Source organism: Mesoplodon densirostris, chromosome 6 (assembly GCF_025265405.1).
Source record: "Mesoplodon densirostris isolate mMesDen1 chromosome 6, mMesDen1 primary haplotype, whole genome shotgun sequence".
NCBI classification, from domain to species: Eukaryota; Metazoa; Chordata; class Mammalia; order Artiodactyla; family Ziphiidae; genus Mesoplodon; species Mesoplodon densirostris.
In genome coordinates, this window is record NC_082666.1 from 19,958,248 (window position 1) to 19,977,419 (window position 19,172).

A 19,172-nucleotide genomic window follows, 5' to 3' on the forward strand; every position below is an offset into this window, starting at 1 on the left:
TGGGCAGCTTGAAATCAGCCACCGTAGGAGCATTGATACCACGGAATCTTACAAGTGCCACAAACCAGCACAGCTGTTAACTGGCACGCACCGGCAGCTCAGAGACACTGCATCACCCTTGTCTGCCCCCAAACTTGCTTCCTGTTGGGGCCCTCCTCTCCCTGCAGCAGTAAAACCCCTCAGGGACCCTCCCTTCAGGGCAGGGCAGCAACGGGCTGGGCCCCCCTCAGAGTCACCCAGGGGTCTGCGGCAGCTTCACCGTGACCCCCATGAACCTCTTTCCAGTGGGAAGACTCCTTGTTCAATAAAAATACTCCCAAGGGTGTGGTCCCCTCTCTACACCCCAATAGCAGGACTTGATAATAGGGGGTTATAAAGGGCTTCAGAAGACCCACAGACCCCTTCAAATTGCCAGAAATACTGTGTTGTGTGTACTTTTCCAGGGAGAGGGGCTATGGCTTCTGTAGGTTCCCAAAGGGATCCATGATTCCAAAGAAGTGGCTGGGACAGTGGACACAGGCGTTTAGCTGAGAGCTGAGGTGGGCGATGCTTTCCTCTTTGCCCTCGGCCCCCTCTGCTCCATGCCCGACCCCTACCCCACCCACCCAGAGAGTTCTCACCGTTGGTCCCAGGCTGCCCCGGGACCCTTTAGGGCCTGGGGTGCCAGGGGGTCCGGGGTCTCCAGGGACGCCCATCTCACCCAGCTGTCCTTGGTAGCCCTTGGCACCCTGCAGTGGAGGAGAGACAGGCTGTCAGCAGGCCCCAGCAGAGGGGAGGGGAGGGCGGGGGCTGCAGGGGCAGGGACGTGGTGGACCCAAGCAGGAGGCGGGGGAATCCTACCTTGGCTCCCATGCGGCCCTTCTCGCCTTGCTTCCCTGGTTTTCCTTCAGGACCCTGAAAGGAAAAGGAGGGAAAGAGAGAGAAAGATGAGAAATGAGAGAATACGGAGGCAGATCCACAGAGTATCGGAGCGCTCGCTCTGGAAGCAGACCGCCTGGGTTCAGATTGGTTCTGCACTCAATACCCGTGTGACCTTGAGCGTGAGCACACCTCCCGTGGTCTGTGTCTTTGAAAAGTGGGGGCAGTGGTCGTATTTGCCTCACAGAGCTGAGGATTCAACCTGGTGATACAGTATCATGCTTGCAAGGTGCCTGGTCCATAGTAAGTAAGTGCTCGATAAATCACTGTTGTCATGGTTACTGCTGGTGCCCAGGCTGTCCCAATGGGAGCAGCTGTCTGCACTGAGCCCTCTCCATGTGCCAGGCACTGTCCCACCCTCCTAGCCACCCAGAGCCTCAGGCCCGATTCAGAGCCCCTCCTGTAGATGATGACAGTCTAGGTTCCTAAAGGTGAATCGACTTGCCCAGGGTCCTGCTGGTGCAAGGCAGAGCCCTGATTCAACTGCAGATCTGTCTGATTCTGTGTCCAGGGTGCCCACTGATGACAGGCAGGCAGGAGAGGTTTCCTAGGTATGCCCTGATCTCTGAGATGTTGTGTGTCACTTCTGACAATCCCTGAGACCATGTCGCACGGACAGGGCCCCCTCCCTCAGGGGTTGAGGCTGGGTGGGGTCCTCAGAGTGGCTCTTTGTGACAGGAAGGTCAGCCACCCTTCCCTACTCTCCCACTGGGGTGCCCAGGCCACTCCCTCTGAAAGGCCACTCTGTTCCCTCCCCCAAAGGCATCCCAAAGTGCCGCTCTCCCCTGCCTTGCCCCAGGGGCCCCAACTGTCTCCACAGTTGTCAGGGAAACTCAGTTCACTGGGGCTGAGTGAGTGTAAGTGTGCACAAGGGAGTACAAGAGAGATGAGAGTCCTAACCCCAGGCCCCACTGGGTTGGGACGTAGTGGGTAGGGCGGGCAGTGTTTCTGACCTGAAGGGACATCCAGACTGCCTGCAGAGGACAGTCCCCTCAAAGCCCAAACCTCAAAGGGAGCTGGGAAAAATATCTATGTTCTTGGTAAGCATTAAAGAGCTGGTTTGATTTAATCCCTTTGGCTTCATTAACAGAGGCACATGCTCTAGGATGAAGGAGGTGATAATCTCACCTTGGAATAGGCATTGCACTCTAAGAGGAAGTACTGACTAATTGTGATGGAGGAGGGGTAGGAAGAACAGTGGCCCTGAAAGGACCAAGCACAGAGTGCCCTGCATCCTGGTACTTGAGTCTTCACGTGACCCCCGGACAAGTCCCTCCCTTTCTCTGTGCCTCAGTTTCCCCACCTCCAATATGAAGGTCTTGAACTAGCCTTGCACTGTCCAATATGGTGGCCCCTAGCCACACATGGCTACTGGGCACTTGAAATGTGGCTATTGTGACTGAGGAACTGGATTTTTAATCAATTAAATTGTAATTAACTTTAAATTTTAAAACTGGTAATTCAATGATTGGAAAACTTCTGACATTTTTGGAACAACTTGGGATATGAATCTACATTTTCAATTGTATGTTTTATGAAATCTAAATACAGATCAAGTATTTCCAATGAAAATTTAGCATCCGAATTGAGATGTGCTCTAAGTGTAAATTACACACTGGATTTCAAAGACTTACCAAAAAAAAAAAAGGATGCAAAATAGCTTATTAATGATTTTTTATATTGATTACATGTTGATATGTTAGTATTTTGGATAGATTGTGCTAAATATATTATTAAAATTAATTTTACCTATTTCTTTTTACTTTTTAAAAATATAACTATTAGAAAATTTTAAATTACACATGTAACTCCTATTCTGTTTCTACCAGACAGCATTGGACTTGACAATCTCAAGGTCTTTTGCTCCTCCAGTAATTAAATACTAAATAATCATCATGGCCCCAACGATGAGCCAGACACTATGTCCGAACTCCGTATCATATCTCATCCAATTCTGGCCATAGGGCTGAGAGGAAGAGATTATTTATCCCATGTTAGAGCTAAAGAAACAGGCTCAGGGGGATGAAGACCCTGTCAACGGGTCACCCAGCTAGGTAGAATGAAATGTGGATTCTTACTTTCTGGGACACCCCTTTTCCTAGGCTGGTCCTGTTTGGGCAGTTGTGAATCATGATTACAGGAGCTGGTGGCATTTACCAGCGGAGTGAGGTGATTGCAATGGCTGATCTCTTGTTAGAAGGAGAAGCAAGTCAGTGACAAAGAATTCGGTACAGGGCCAGGGAGACAGAAGTCTCCCCCAGGACCAGGCAGCCGGCTGGCCACTTGTTCTGACAGCTCCTCTCCAGCTGAGGGCCTCCCCGATGGTGAGGGAGACCCTGAGCAAGGGCTAGAGCACCCAGTGGGTGAGGCTGTGCGGCCACAATGAAGACCTTGGCTGGGCCCCCATCCATACAGTTGTATCTCTGGAAAGGCTTTGATGGCTCATAAAATTCTATTTTTAAATCCTTCACTGTTTCCAGGCCACAGAGTGGGAGATTCTTGTTCTGCAGCCCTGATGCCAAAGAGACGCAAATACAGGCCTCTCATCACCTCTGTCACCTGGCACACACTCAGTCTGGCCCCAGTGAACCTCTTTCCAGTTCCAGTGGATGAGGACTGGCAGTGACAGCAAAATACAGACATAAACACTGCTACCACCACCAACACCATCCCCATCACCATAGCCACTGTCACACCACTGCCACTGCCATCACCATCACCCACGAGAATACCACCATCATCACTAATCACCGCCACCACCAGCTTCCAGCCACTTCCTCCTCCAAATTCATAGATAATTGTTTATATTTCTGGTGCATTTTATAAAGTGCTTTCCTATCCAAAGTTTCATCGACTCTTCAGATGAAAAAAAACCAGGGCTCAGAGAGAGGCAGTGATGTGCTCCAAGTCACGTTGGCAGTGGGTGCCCGAGCAAGAACTCAGCCTTTGGACTCTGGGTCAGGGCTATTTCTGCCACACGTTGCTGCCCATTCCACAGTCATGATGCTCAAAAGTTCACCGAGAAAGAGCCCCTGGAACCCTGGAACTCAAAATGATTTCAGTGCACATGCTTCCAAATCCTTCATCATACCAAGGGTGCGACCCAGAGAGGGCAAGGGCAAGTGAAAGGTCACACAGCAAGTTGCTGATGGAGACTTGGGCCAGTGCCTCTCCTGCTAAATTCAGTGTGGCTGAATGTGGGGGGTGGGCAGGACGAGGTCAGCAGGGGCCAGGTTTGTGTAGGGCACGGCAACCAGGCTAAGGAGACCCATGTTATTCCTGTGGGCACTTGGGACGCGTGGGAAGGTTAGGCCCGGGAGGGACACAGTCAGGCTGGTTCTCCGTGAAACTCTCACGTGAAGGAAGGATCACAGCACAAGACCCTCTGGCGGCAACTGTCCAAAGACCTCCCACCCAACTGCCTGAACAGGCCCAAGTGTTATTCTCACTCAGGAGCCCCAAGTGCTGGCACACAGCTGTGCACACTCACCCGGACGCCAGTGATGCCAGGGGGGCCGGGCGGCCCGTCCTCACCCTTCAGTCCCTCCTGGCCCTTCTCGCCACGTTCACCGTCGGGCCCGGGGTCACCCCTGTCCCCCTGGGTTGGGAAGGCATGAGGAGGGGAGAGAGAGAAAGAGAGAATAAATGTCACCAAGTCCATCAGAGGCGCCAAACCTCAGGCCTCCATCTGGATGTCCACGGCAGACCTGCCCCTGGATTCCCCTGATGGTTCTGCCAAAGGGGTCAGCCTGGTAGAGACAGCACGCAGCACGTGACAGTTTCTAGTGTCCGTGCCTGGGCCATGGAGGGAGCTGCTCAGAGAGAAGAGACGACCCTGACCACGCCCACCCCGTGGAGTTTACAGGAAAGAAACAGGTTGGGAGAATAGGACGATTTCTCCCCAACGCTGTAGACACACTGGGAGGACAAGAGTCTTAAGAAGCCAAAGGAAATTTTTTTAAACTTTTTTTTTCCTTCTCTTTTTGCTTTTTTGGCTGCGCCACGCGCAGCATGCAGAAATCTTAGTTCCCCGACCAGGGATCAAACCCGCGCCCCCTGCGGTGGCAGCGTGGAGTCCTAACCACTGGACCGCCAGGGATGTCCCAAGAAGCTGAAGGAAATTTTTATAAAGGAAAACATTCACCCGAGTCTACCTCTTGGAACAAACTCTTTCCATGTTTCTGAGTTGTATTTTCAACCCTCACTTACGCAAAACCGTTGACAATAATAAGTAAAAGGTAATCGTTTCGATTGCTACATACCAGGCTCAGAGCAGTGGAACAACTGTTCCACAGCAATGACGTTAGTTAGTAAATTTAGCTTTAAAGGCATAATCCAACTGCACGGCATGTTTCCACCTATTTTTTTCTTTTTTTAATGTCTTACTCTGTTGACTGTGAGTACGCGCTCCCTTTGCTGTCTGCCCTGCATCGTGCGCATTCTCGCTGGCTGCAGTACATTCCCCCTGTGGAGTGGGTGGCAGCGAACGCTTACATAGCACTTGCCATTCCAGGCCGTGTTCTGGCAGGCTAGGCTGTGCCAGGATGGGGCATGGGCTGTTGCCCTCGGCCCCATGCGCAGAGCAGGGGGTGCAGCAGGGGCAGTGGGTGGGGGAGGAGCGGGGCAGTGCCCATCACAAGGCCACCTCCACTGGGGCTTGTGGCCAGTCTGCAGGTGGCTGAGCTGGGACGGTACAGAGAGGCCCCCAGGAAAGGGTATGAAGCTACGGGTAGGAGGAAGGGGTGGGCAGAGGAGAGGCTCAGAGAGGCAGAGAGCGTCTTTGCCATTTTTGTTTTCCGGTGCCACACTTTATGAGGGACACTGATAAGCTGGTGTGCGTCCAGGAGAAAGAGCAGGGTGCCCAGGGCGAGCAGCGGGAGCCTGGGAACAGGACCGCGGAGAGCGCAGCCAGCAGGCTGGTCCCGCTGGGGCCCCAGGTTCTGGGCGTGAGCAGCTGGGGCGCAGGGTTGCCGGGGTAGTTTCTAGCTCTGGTCCAGGAGGACGTCCCAATGAGAGGTGTCCAGAGATGACACAGATGAGGAAGGGAAGCTCCAAGCTGAGGTGTGGGCCAGTGCAGAGCAGATCTGGGCACCAGGAAAGGGTCGGACAGGCTGGTGTCTGAGGTCCCTTCGCACGGAGATTCTCATATTCCAAACTCAGCCTGGCAGGGAGACGGGGCTGGCCCTGATGCCCCACTTGCAGACTCTCTTGGCTCCAGGCTTCCCCTTCTGGCCTATCAACCTGGCCACCTGCTCTCCTAGCTCTCAGAGGCAGGCAGCCCGTTCCAGGTGGCTGGGTTAGATTTCTGTGAGGGGCCCTAGCCTGGGCCCTGCAGGGGCACAGGCTCCAGGGACTACGCAGACCCCCAGAGCCTGGGCTCCCACACCGCTGGGGTGGGTGACCCTGAGGATCCCATGCAGAATGGGGTCTGGGGGTGGAGGGCTAGGGAATCCCAGAATCCAGGACATCTGTCAGTGCTCAGAGGAGCCTTACAAGTTGCCTAGCTCAAGCCTCCTACTTACAGATGGGGAAACTGAGGCCCAGAGAGAGTATAGACTTCCTAGTACCACATGTGAGTCCATGGCAGAGCATGGGTGAGCCCTTGGGTTCTGGTTCCTTCTAATTCCTAGGTTCTCTGCTCAGGGGACAACACCTTCCTCACCCCTGGGTTCAAAGCCTGCTGCTATCTCTCAATAGCTGTGTGACTTGGGCAAGTCTCCTCATTTGCAAAATAAGCACCAAAGGGTTACTGTGGGGAGTGAAAGAGATAATCCATGTAAATGATAGCTTAGCATAGCATCTAGTGCACGAGCGCTGGATAAACATTACTTATCACTAGGAATCACCATCACTGTTGCCACCATCAGCTGGTTATCTCAAAAGACATAATCAGCATAAACTATAAAGTGCTGTGCGTGTCCAAGAGGTTGTTTTCACCATGAAGGTGATGCTTGGACAAACACCATAAAGGAAACAGATTCTCTCCTGGATTCACACAAGGACCTGGGAAGATGCCGTACGTCTGCCGGACTACTCCGGCCCAAGGTCTAGGGTAGTACTGGCTTTGGAGGGGGTGAGAGGAAGCAGCCAGGGCCGAGGAGCCATGACAAGTGAGCAGGAAAGACTGTGTGAGACACCCAAGTCTGGAAGACCCCCTCCCATCCCACCTCAGCAAAGATTCCAAGGAGAAGAAAGGTGGCTGCCCAGAGGTGAAGGAGGTCCCCGCATTTGCCTCGGTTTCCTCATCTGTCAAGTGGGGATGGTAATGAATCGAGCTCAGAGGATTACTGGGAGGATTAAATGGGTTAATTCATGTAAAGCTCTTAAGGCAGGTGATGCAAGTATGGTGAGTACACAAAGCATTTTAGCCAGAATGTTCGTCAGCATTCATCACGATTCATGCAGATATTTGGCAAAGGGTGTGGAGAAGCCATCAAGTGCTCTGGGTCTCCGGAGCCAGACCCAGTTATACCCTGGGATACAGCAGGGCTGGAGGTGAGAGAAAGTAGACAGATGGAAGACAGGGGGTGCTCTCGACCTTGCAAGCAAAACACAGGCTGATGGGAAGCCAGCCAGGGGCTTGTCACAGAGGCATCCTGGGAGGTGGGGAAGCCCTGGACCCAGGGCAATCATGTGGGTGGAGGTCTAGGGCAATAGAGGCTCAGATAAGAGGGGTGCTTATCTGAGGTCACATGGAGAGTCAATGGGTGACAAAGGGAATGCTGGGATGTGGTACTTGGGATCCTGAGCTGGGCAGCTGACAGGTCAGCCCTGGGGAAAACCCACCTAATGGTCCAGGACTAGGCCAGGGCTGGAGGCAAGGCTGGTAAGTCAGAGAGTGAACCTGCCCAGGGGTTCAGGGGAGCCCTGGTGCCTCCTTAAGGCCCCAGCATCTGTGGCTGACAGATGAATCTATGGAACGTAGCAGGGCTGAGTCAGGACCACATGTTTTGGTGCCAGTGAGCCCTGGGTCTGAATTTTGGATTTTCCACTCATAGCCCTAGACTGTAGATGAATACACCTCGGCCTGAGCCTCAGTTTCTTCACCTTTAGAATGGGCGCATGGTGCAGAGAGGTAGCCGAGGCTTGGGTCTTGCCTGTGCCAATTACTAGCAGTGTGTCCTTGGACAAGCGGTTTAACCTCTCTGAGTCTCAGTTTCCTCATCCAAAGACAGGTTTTTACCCCATAGCACTAATTGAGATGATACATACAAAGGGCTTAGCACAGTCCCTGATACATATGTGACTTGTTCTCCGTAAATAGTGGCTATGGGTCGTGGGTGGTGATTACTGTTCTCCTGATCTTTTAGGATGTTTGGAAGATAAGAGATATCAAAGCTGCTGGCTCTGAGCCTGGCACAGAGCAGGGCTTCAGGTACCACCCTGAGCCAAGAGAAGCTGCGGTTTCAAGAAGGGTGGCAGTGAGGAGTGGAAGGTGGGGCTGGTCCCTGGTCTTGCCTGAGCAGGGTAGAGGGCGGGTGCTGGTCAGGGCTCACCCCCACCCATCCTGCTCTCCCTGGGAGCAGGAGGGCTGACCTCAGAGCTTATGGGAACATGGTGCTTCTGGGGGAAAACTTAGGTCTTGGATGGGAGGACAGTGGGAGCAGAGGGAGAAGGCAGTTCCAGAACATTCTCTCCCCCCCAGACTCGGCACCAGAAGGACGCTTACCTTCAGCCCGTCGGGCCCTGCAGGGCCACTGTCACCTTCGAGGCCTGGCTCTCCCTGGAAAGGGTAGTGGGGAAAGATGAGGAGACGTTACTGGGGAGGGGGTCCCAGTGTGTTTTACTTCCTCCTCCTCCTTGGGACAAGACCCCAACCCCTGATCTCCAGGTAGTAGGGGCCTGGAATGCCTGGCACAGCCAGTAAACAGTGGAGCAGACCCCCAAGCCACAGCCTGTTCTGTGTGCAGGGTGGGGTGAGGTAGGGGCTGCACGAGTTGGACGGTGCTGGTCCTGTGTCTACGTGGGCTGGTTGGAATGGGGAGGTAGAACAGCCTACTGGTTGAAAAGGTTTTGACGTCAGACAGATCTCGAGGCCTCCACTGGGCTTCCCATTCACTGGTAGTCTGGCCACAAGCAAACTCCTTAGCCCCCATGGGTGTCTGTTTTCTCATCTGAAAATGGGGCTGATACCCTTTAAGGGTATCTATGAGACACAGTATAAGCATCCCACAAATAGTAGCCATTAGATATATTCTTCCTGGAATTTGGAGTGAGCCCTCATGGAGTGCCTTGGTGGAATCTCATTTCTCAGATGAGGAAAGTGAGGCCATCCCTCAGACTTTCTTGCCAGCAAGTGTGGGAATGATACCAAGAACCTGAATCCCATCTGACCTTCAGCCAGGTTCCCTGCTTGCCTTTCTAGCTCCAAAGGCGCCCTTGGATGTCTCAGTTATCTAAATGGCTGTCAAGTTAAGTTTGTGTCTCTCTCTGCTTTTTCATAGCTGTTCAGCATCTGAGCTGGAAGGGGCCTCAGAAGTCATCAGATGCAGGAATGGCAAAGATGGGAGGACAGGTGTGTCGATTCCACCCCTCTTGTGCCCATGGCAGACATCACTAATCTATCTACTAGAATGTGGCTCCATGAGGACAGTGCGTTCTGTTACTCACTGCTGTGAAGTGCCTGGCACACAGTGGGCATCAAGTGAGTGCACGTCATTCTCTTTCCTAGTGAGCCCAGAAGGAGCCTCAGGATCCTTCTTAACATGGCACTCCAAGAAACTGTACTGCTCAATCTTCACTGACAGACAAGATTGCCATCTGAAGACTTCAAGCTCTGTGCTCATCCTCTCTTGCCCTGTGGCCCTCTCCTCTCATTCTATGTCAACTCAATTTGAGGAGCCTCTTAACTTTGGGCAGGGAGTAACATGAGGCATTGGAAAAAGGGAAAAATGAGAAGTTGGATTGGGGGCCTGGTGCCTCCATGAGCCAAGCCCCCCCACACTAACTCTCCCTCACTCCTGGGCCGCACCTTCCCCATCCGAAAGATGCTAGAGGATATGCCTGCTCTGTATCTCTCACAACACCCTGGGGTCTCCATTCAGACAGGGATCTTATAAATCAGGCACAGAGCATAGACAGGTGGACCCAGAGGCATCCCAAACCTTCTCAGAGGAAGCCAAGCTCTGTGGGTTTCTTTTGGTAAAGGGGAAGATAACCTTTCAGATAACCTTCCATGGAACAGTTTTAGGGATGGTAACAGGTGTTTTTCAATAAAAGCACTTGGAGGTCAAATAAGTTTGGAGACTGTGGATTAACCCTCCCCAAACCCCAATTTCTTGGTTGCAGGCCTTCTCAGAGCCTTGAAAATGCTACTGCTAATGTGTAAGGGGGAACACCGAGCACGCAGAATCTCAAACATTTTGACCACAGAGTGCTTTTCTCTGAGGAGCGCCTCTGCCTTGTGGAAATGCTGGCCCGCCAAGGGAGACTGGATGAGGCTGCAGAGATTCACAGTCTGTTTCTGCAGTTGAGGAAACTGAGGCTCAGGGAAGCTGAGTAAAGCCCTCCCCCCATCCCCCACTCCAGACAGCCAGGGAGGGGTGGGACTTTCCAGGGAGAATGAATTTGCTTCGACTTACCCGCTGCCCAATGAGGCCCGGCTCCCCAGGGGTGCCCAGAGGCCCAAGGTCACCCTAGAAGAAGCCAAACACAAGTCCATGGGTGGAGGGGTGGGACCAGCCCCAGCCCTCACCTTCTTTTTTTTTTTTTTTTTGTGGTACCCGGGCCTCTCACTGCTGTGGCCTCTCCTGTTGCGGCATGTGGGATCTTCCCAGACCGGGGCATGAACCCGTGTCCCCTGCATCGGCAGGCGGACTCTCAACCACTGCGCCACCAGGGAAGCCCCAGCCCTCACCTTCTTGTTCTCACTGGTTCTGACGTGGGAGGAGTGGGAAGTGGAGCCGAGGAAGCTCTTTCTCCCCAGGACCAGAGAGAAATTGTCAAATGCCACCCAGAGCCCCTGTTCCCAATAAGCCCTGGACAGGTCAGGATCACCACCACCATCACAGCTCAGCTCCCGCTTACATAGTGCTGTTCTAAGTGCCTTTTCATTTTACACATTTAATTGTCACAACAACCCTGCCAGGAGAGATCTCTTCTTTTACAAAGGAAGAGACTGAGGGACCGCAGGTTAAGTAACCAGCCCAAGCTCACGAGGCTAGTAAGTGACAGCTTCAGGATCCAAACCTGGGTAGTTTGGCTCCAGGGAATACCGGATGCAGAGGTGGCAACTCTGAGGCTGACCACCTTCTTTTCTCTCCCTCCCTGAGAACCTTGGAGAGAAACCCAAAGAAGGAAGAGGCCCTAAAGGAACCAGAATAAATGTCACCCAGCTCCTCCAAAAGACCCCAGAAGGGTCTTTCTCACGTGGGGATTTCCAAGCTACACTCTCTTCCTGCTGGTGTCTGAGGGCACAAGAGGGGGCAGAGCTTCGAGCCCCCGGCCCCGCCGTGGCCAGAACCATCCCGTTACTACCTGTTTTATATATGGGTTGGTTTCCTGCATTATTCAAGCAAAGGATTCTGGAACTAAGTCAAGACTGACAGTCCCAGGCCTCCGGGGCCTGCATAGGGAGCAGGTCCTCTTCCAACAGCAGCGCGGGGAGGGGTCTCTCCCCAGAGCCCAGGGATCAATGGGCTCCTGTTTCCCTGCAGGTAATGAGGGGCACCAGTGCTGAAATGCAGATGGTATCGCAGGAGGCCAGGAGGTATGGCCGTCCCAGCGTGGGGCAGGTGCCAGAGAAAACACTGCCAGACAGGGGGCAGGGATGGGGGCTCCGGGCTGGCTGGGCCATCCGCTGTGGCCATGGCCAGGCCCTGCTCCCCAGCCGGGAGCACAGAGAACCCATTATCCCGGGGACAAGAAAGGCCTGTTTCTCTTCCATGGAGACGATGGGGCCGCCAGCTGGGAGCTGGTTTCAACAAGCCATTTTTCTCTTCTTGCATCCCACCTTACCTTCATTCCAGCTTCCCCAGGAAGGCCTGGTTCTCCCACTGCACCTGGTGGCCCCTGCAAGAAAATGCCATTGGTCCTTCCTAGAGCAAGGGCTGGCCCCTGGTTGTAAGGGAGGAGATAACTGAGGCAGGCTCAGAGATGGCAAGGGACGTGCCCGAGGTCACTCAGCGTGAGAGACACAGAGCTGGGAGCAGGCTGCAGCCTTCTGGGAGCTTAGAGTTGGGACTAGGCAGATGGGGGTGATCGGGCTCTGGCTGCTGAGCGTCGGGGCTGCCCAGAGACTGCTGGAGCCCCTCCCTCTCCACGAGTGTGGTTTACCCAGTAGGAGCCCATTGGCAAGCATGCGGAGGAAAATTTCATGATTCACGTAACAACAGAGGAGGAAGCCAACGGATGCTGCATTCAGGGCCGAGGGATTCCAGCCCTTCTCTCTGCAGCTGGGCCAGAACGACAAAGGCGGGAGGGATCCTGAGTTATCACCATTGGCATGGCTGCAGCCCCTGCATAAACCCTGGGGCTCAGTTTTCTCCTCTGGTCTGGGTAGGGCACGGGTGTCTGAGGCCCCTTCCAAGCTCCTTGCTGCATGACCTTAAGAGGACTGCTTCTGCCGTCAAACCTCTGTGTCGGGGTGAAGTCCCAGCAGGGTCAGGGCAGGGGGCATTGCTGCTCTCCATGGTGCCGAAAAAGAGGCACTGCCAACCCCCATGCCTGTCCTGGCACAGCCGCATCCCACCCGCTGCCCCTGGGATTGGGAGCCCAGTCCCTCACCCCATGGCATCACGGTGGATCTATCCTCTCTGCCAGGGCCTCTCCCCATCAGTCTCTGCAGTACACAGGACAGGGACCCCAGAGGAGGAGGGCCGGGAGGGGCTGATACCTCCCCAGCAGCACCACGGGACAAACAAGGGTCCTCCGCACTCACCTTGGGTCCCATCTCTCCTGGAGGGCCAATCGGCCCCTGGGGTCCCTGAGGGCCCTGAAAGATAGACAGACACACAGACAGTTGGGAGAAGACAGCCTGGGCCCTCTTTGGGGCCTAAGGCTCAATAATGCAGTCTGGAGGGGCGGGTGAGGGAGAGAACCCGTGGAATCCGGGACTCTGAAGCCCATGCCCTCACCCACCCCTCGCTGAGGGTCCTGGTACCTGCAGCTCTCCCCGCACCCGCTGTCCAGTGCACTCCCGCCAACCCATCTACCTAAGACCCAGGGCGGCCTCCCCTGCTCAGAAGCCTTCTGGCTCCCAAGCCTTGCTCACTCTGTTCCCTCTGCCTGGAATGACTTTTCACCCACTCTTGGTCAGTCCATTGTTCAAAAGGGCGTCCACCTGAGCTTCCAGATGTGGGGCTACAGTGCGGCCTCCAGTCCTCCCCCTGCCCCACCCAGCTTCCTCCTCCTGGGCCCCGAGACGGTGCTCACCTCTCCATCACTAGAAGCACCCTCCACAGCCTCCTCACAGGGCTCCGCAACACATGAGATGTCCTCCCAAACCCACCCTTCCCGCCAGATCTTCTGCAGGGCCCCTCTGTTTCAAACCTCTCAAGAGCTCACTATTGCCTTTGGGACAAAGAGCAAACTCCGTCCGCAGATTTGGGTGACTGGCCCCTGCGACTTCTTCCTGCCTTCCCTGAGGTCCAGCTCTCTCTCCACTCCGGGCACGCTGGACTCCGTAGTGCCCACTCAGCGTGTTAGTTTATTCTCATGTTGCCCTCCCTCCTTCGGAGACCTGAAGGACTCTGTTCCCTCTGCTTTTCACTGTGCTAAGCACTCTATACACATTTTCTTACTTCATCCTCACAACAGGGTGTGAAGGTAGGAACAATTATTCCCATCTTACTGGCATGAAGACTGAGGCTGGAAGGCAAGGGAGCTTAGACTCAACCCAGAGCTCCTGACCTCCCCGGCCAGTGCTCTCTCCCTGACCCACCACCGGGGCGGTAGAGCCCCGGCACTGTCCCTCTCCATCCCCTCTCCTTGTCTGACTGCAGGACCCAGACCCCCGGGTGGGTGACCCAGCTGAGACCAGCCTGCCAGGGGCAAAGATGCAAAGAGAGAGGGAAAGGGCACTTACCGGTTCTCCTGGGAGGCCCTTGGTACCTGGGGGGCCGGAGGGACCCGGGATGCCCTGCAGGGACAAACAAAGGTGACCTTAGTCCCTCCATGGCCTTCTCTACCCTGCCTGTCCCCTGGGTCTCAGTCAAGCTGTCGTAGCAAATGAGGGTCCGACCCCACCCTCTGCCCTGTGACAGATGGGAGACTGAGTTCCAGAGGGGAAGAGACATACTGGAGAGTCTTCAGGGCAGGAGTGGGCAGCTAGAACCTTCGGGATTTCCACAGCAGGATGGGAACTTGGCTAAAGTGGCTATTTTCTCCCCGCGAAGTCCCACGGAGAGAATTTCATGAACCGGTGCTACTTACAGGAAAGCCTCGTGTGCCCAGGTGCCCTCGCTCGCCAGCCACGCCCTGGAAGCACATTTGGGGTTTGTTAGAAGCACGTATGACAAAGCAGGGAGTGGGGACAGGGGCTGGCAGCCTTGGCCTGACATACCTGCTGCCCAGGCTGGCCTGGTCTGCCCTGTAGTCCTGCAGGGCCCTGCAGGAAGCAAAGCATGAGGTTGGCAGAGGGTGCTGGGGAGGACCCTTCACGGAGAAGGGACACCCGCTCCCACGGGAGATATAAGGAACCCATGGGGTCATGACATCCACCCCCTCCCCAGTGCGCAGACGGGAAAACTCAGGGGAGTGGCTCGCCATAGTCACCAGGGGCTCTGGGCCGAGAACCAAGGACCCCCGGGGCCTGAAGGGGTCAGAAGCAGTCTCGGCTCTCAGGGGCCCGGGAGGGGCTTGGGGGTCAGAGGCCACGCGTGACGCCCCCTCACTCTCTCTCATTCACGTGCTTTCCCTCTCTCAGCCTGACCGCTCGTTCTCCCTTCCCTGCCCCCATGCTGGGGGCTTGCCGGCCTCAGGAAGAGTGGCCGGATGAGCCCTCAGGAACGTGTGCTGCAGCTTCTCCGGGATGCCCTGCCGTCCCCAAGGGGCCTGTCACTGAGGAGGCTGTGAGCCTGGGTTCCTGGCCCAGTGCGGGAGGTGAGAGGAAGGGTAGGCCACGGGAGCCGGTACCTTCAGACCCCTGGACCCCTGCTCCCCAGCTGGTCCATCTGGTCCTCGGGGTCCCTGGAATAGGAAAAAGGGACTAGCACAGTGGACGGTAGGGGTCTCCCTCGGGCTGGGAACCAGGAGGGCGGGGCTGCCCAGAGCCCTGCACAAGCGGGGGCTCCCTCCACCTCGCACTTCCTGTGCACCCCCACCCTCAGGTGGGTCACCCAGTGCAGTGTGCCTGCTGAGATGGCTCTGCGCAGGGCATAGCATGGGTGGACTTGGCTAGGGGCCCTACCATCCTGGAGTGGGGCTGGTGGTGCATTTAAACCCTGTTTAAAGAAACCTTGGGGCTCAGCCAGCCAACCCATTCCACGGATGCAGAAACTGAGGGCAGAGCCAAGAGACACGTGGCCAAGTCCCCACAGCCAGGTCTTCAGATTGCTGTCACCTGCCCTTCCCAGAGCACACGTGGGGCAGAAGCAGTTTGTGGACCACAGCCCTTAGGGGAAACTGGCAGAGGACGGACGACCTGGGGAGGGTCTACACGTGGCCAGATATGTGGAACAGCCCCCTCTCCAGCCAGATGTGCAGCTAATCTGGCCCAGCTCACATGAGGAGGGGGGCAAGGACAGGGCAGCTGTTCCCTGGAGTTCTGGGTTCAGGTCTGACCTCTGAGACAGGATTCTTGGTCTTTTGAGAACTCAGAGGCCCCTGGGGCAGGCAGAATCCCCTCTTCCCCACAGTGCACAGATGGGAACACTGAGGCCCTGCAAGGGAAGTGATTTGTCCAAGGTCCCTTAGCACATTAGCAGCTGGTATTCCCTCCAGGGTTCCACCCACTGCCCACTGTGTCCCCTCCATGGGCCTCCCACAGAGACACAGATGGGATGGGGTCCCCTGGGGTCCACCAAGGAGAACAGTGTGGTGTTTGTTCTGCAGGGGGCCAGAGAGGCCGTGTTGGGGAGACAAAGAGGATCCTGTGAAGGAGGCTGACCCGCCCCAGCCTGGGAGCGAGGGGACCAGGCACACAAGGGGGCCAGGGGAGCGTCTGGGCAGAGGGGATATGAGGGATGAGAAAAAGGAACATGGAGAAATCATTTAAATATTGAACAAGGAAAATTTCAATTAATAGTTGAACCAGAAAAAGTGACAATTCTTCTTATCAGGTGCTTCAACTCGACACTGCAGCCTTAAATAGCACCACACTGATGAAATCACCCTGGGCCAGGAGACCACGGGCTGGGAGTCTTTGTGCCCAGTGACTCAGGCCCTGGCCCAGAATCTATCAGGGGTCCAGCACTAGGCACAGTGCTGCTCAGGAAATGCTCAGCCACTTGTCTCAGGGACAAGTGGCTGCTCCTTGCTGAGCCTCAGTTATCCCATCTCTGAAATGGGGACGAGAAATCTCCCCCTCAAGGCAGGAGGAGATAACGCACACGGGCAGCTCAGCACCTGGCATGTAGTAAGTGCTCAGAATACCTGGTTCCTCCAGAGGGGGCTGCAGGCTCCCCAGGGGCATGGGCACAGAGCAAGGGCCTGGCAAACCTGGATTCAGTCCCTTCCTCATAATAGGCGGCTTATACGAGGCTCAGAATTTTCACGGGTTCAAGATGAGGTTTGATTAGAGGGTGTGGGTACAAGTCCTGGTTTTGCAACCGACTTGCTGTGTGACCCCAGGAAAGCCCCTTCCTCTCTCTGGGCCTCAGTCTCAGATGGACACTGTCAGACCACGTGTTAGACTTACCGCCCCTGACTTATGGACAGGGGCCTGGCGGAGACGGACACAGGTTAGGATGTAGGGCATCCCAGGTCACGAGAGCCGGGACAGAAGCTGAGCTGACGGTGGGCATTCGGGCCCTCCTGAGAGATGGCTTCTGGCCCCTGACCTCTGTCTCTACCTGAGGCATTAACCTTCCTGGAAAGGGACAGCTCTGGGAGTGGAGCGGAGGCCCAGAGGTGTCAAGGGCTTGGCCTGAATCACACGGCACCCTGTTCCTCCTGGGAATCAAAGCCTCGCTGGGAGGAACATTATGAGATCTATAATTATAGTAATAACCTCAACAACAGCAGCAGCAGCAGTAATAGTGAAAGCTATTTTCCTCATTTAACAAATAAGGAAATAGCCTGTGGTTGCCCTGCTAGTATGTGGAGAAGGCAGAATTTGAATACAAGTCAGCCAGAGGCCCATTTTTTTCCCACCACTACCTGTCACTATTTATCAGTGTGGGAGTGAGCTCCCTGTCACAGGGGGTATGCAGGTCAGGGCCAGGACACGGTGTTAGAGGAGACAGTATCTAAAATCCCTCTTACCTGGGAGACTCTGCTATCCCCCGGAGCACCAGAGAGCTCAGGCAGAAGCTGGGGCTGGCTGGGGGAAAACAGGATTAACCTTTCCTCCCTGGAAGGAGGAGGAAGCAAAGGGGCCCCAGCCACTCTCCCTCCCCAGCTCCGCTGTGCAGGGAGAGGCACGAGGGCAGTGCACAGCCTAACCCTTGCTCTGGGCCACTCTGCAGCTCGTCCTCTGTCCTGTGGGTGCCTCAGTCCTGCCCCCTCCTTCCCCAAATGAACGCGGGCCAGCCCACCCTGCTGGAGGTAGGTGTGGGTTTCTGTCAGAGCCACAGATCTGTTCTCTTGTGGCCACTCCCCAGAGAGATGTTTGCAGTCACAGCGGGGGCTGCCTCCCAGCCAGGTTGGGCGTCTGGCTTGGCTGGGAGGAGCCCCAGGGGACAGAAAACCTGGCCAATCGCAGCTCTTGTGAAAAAGGGATGGAAAGGGAGTGAACGTGTGCCCAGCCCTTGCTACACACCACTGCCCTTCCAGGTGCTTACCACTCGAGGTGCTGGCAAAGGGATTCTATCCCCACAGCCATCCAGAGAGGTCGGTTCTGCTGCTGACCCATCTTATAGAGGAAACACGGGGGCCTCAGAGAGGGCGAATCAACTGCCCGAAGTCAGGGGAGGAGCTGGGATTCGAGGCCAGGTCTACCGAGCTCTTAAGTAAGTCCCACTCACAGGAGCAGAGTTCAGTGTCAGGCACTTGGATCACAGAATCCTCACGACTCCCTCAAAGTGGGTTTTGGAGGGAGATAGCGGAGTCTCCCGGGTAAGAGGACTTTTAGACATTGTCTTCTCCAACACCCTGCCCCGGGCTCTAATCTGCACACCCCCTGTGACAGGGAGCTCACTCCCACACTGATAAACAATGACAGGTAGTGGTGGAAAAAACTGGGCGTTCGGCTGACTTGGGTTCAAAGTCTGGTTCCTTCCAACTTGCTCCTAAGGTCATCCACCAAGCCTTACAGAGGTTAAGAAACTGGCCTGAGGTCCCAGAGCTGGTAACTGGGAAGGCTGAGACTTGCTCCTATGCCTGTGTGACCCCATAGCCCCCGCTCTTTGTGGTCCATGGACCCAGACCCTGGTCAACAGCTCTACCAAGAGCTGAGGGTCTGGGGCCCCATCCTGGCCCTGGCCTCGACCCCTTAGTGCTCATTCTTCCCAGGACAGGGGGGTGGGGGCAGTGGGCTGGGCAGCAGGGCCCATCCTGCACATGGGCAGAAAAGCAGGCAGGGCCTTGCAGACCTCCAAGCTCATTTCCCACAGCACATTCGGGGAAACTGAGGCCTGGAGAGCAACAAGGCCTTGCTATGGTCCCAGGGCAAGCCAGGAGCTGCACAGGGGGCCTGCCCAGAATTGAGGTCTTTCACAGGCTCAGCGGGTGCCTCTCTAGTCACCCCCCCACCCACCCCCGCTCAGCGACCCCATCTGTGAAGTGACCAAAGGTGGCCTGTCAGGCAGTGGACCCAGGGGGTGGGTCCCACAGGTTTTGCATTCCTGCCAAACCCAGCAGGGGGCGGGGCTCATGTTCCTGAAGCTCCCCTTCCAGCCCCGGAGACTTTGATGTGGTTGGGAGCCTGGGTTTCCTCAAGCAGGAGACACATTCTTCAAGTCACCATGGGGAAGGGTGGTGCGACGGTTGTGAGGGGCTCAGTGAGTTGACGGGGGCCTGAGCCTCTGCATCTGGCAGGCTGTGCGGGGCAGGGCCTAGGCCAGCACAGCTCCGCCTCCAGCCAACCTGGCTTCCCGGGCAGGAGGGAATGTGCAGCGGGTCAGGGTGCAACCCGGCTGCCAAAGGGCCTCGGACATGGCACTGGGAGGGGTCCTGCCAGGCCAGGGGAATGCTTCTAAGGCTCGCCTCCCCCAGGC

The 19,172-nt window shown here is 55.6% G+C and overlaps 1 protein-coding gene across 5 annotated transcripts in view; it reads right to left on the reverse strand.

Annotated features, from left to right (window-relative positions):
- COL27A1 (collagen type XXVII alpha 1 chain) overlaps window positions 1-19,172 on the reverse strand; it is a 145,116-nt gene that overhangs the window by 29,492 nt on the left and 96,452 nt on the right. For all 5 annotated transcript variants that reach the window (XR_009532751.1, XR_009532752.1, XM_060100662.1 and 2 more), the window contains 11 exons: window positions 14,992-15,045; window positions 14,420-14,464; window positions 14,290-14,334; window positions 13,943-13,996; window positions 12,797-12,850; window positions 11,875-11,928; window positions 10,500-10,553; window positions 8,588-8,641; window positions 4,409-4,516; window positions 841-894; window positions 621-728 (listed from right to left, as the gene is read on the reverse strand). Coding sequence is in view for 3 of the 5 variants with exons in the window: in XM_060100662.1 (XP_059956645.1) it covers window positions 621-728; window positions 841-894; window positions 4,409-4,516; window positions 8,588-8,641; window positions 10,500-10,553; window positions 11,875-11,928; window positions 12,797-12,850; window positions 13,943-13,996; window positions 14,290-14,334; window positions 14,420-14,464; window positions 14,992-15,045 (684 nt within the window). In the remaining 2 variants the exon portion in view is untranslated. The remainder of the gene's footprint in view (window positions 1-620; window positions 729-840; window positions 895-4,408; window positions 4,517-8,587; window positions 8,642-10,499; window positions 10,554-11,874; window positions 11,929-12,796; window positions 12,851-13,942; window positions 13,997-14,289; window positions 14,335-14,419; window positions 14,465-14,991; window positions 15,046-19,172) is intronic.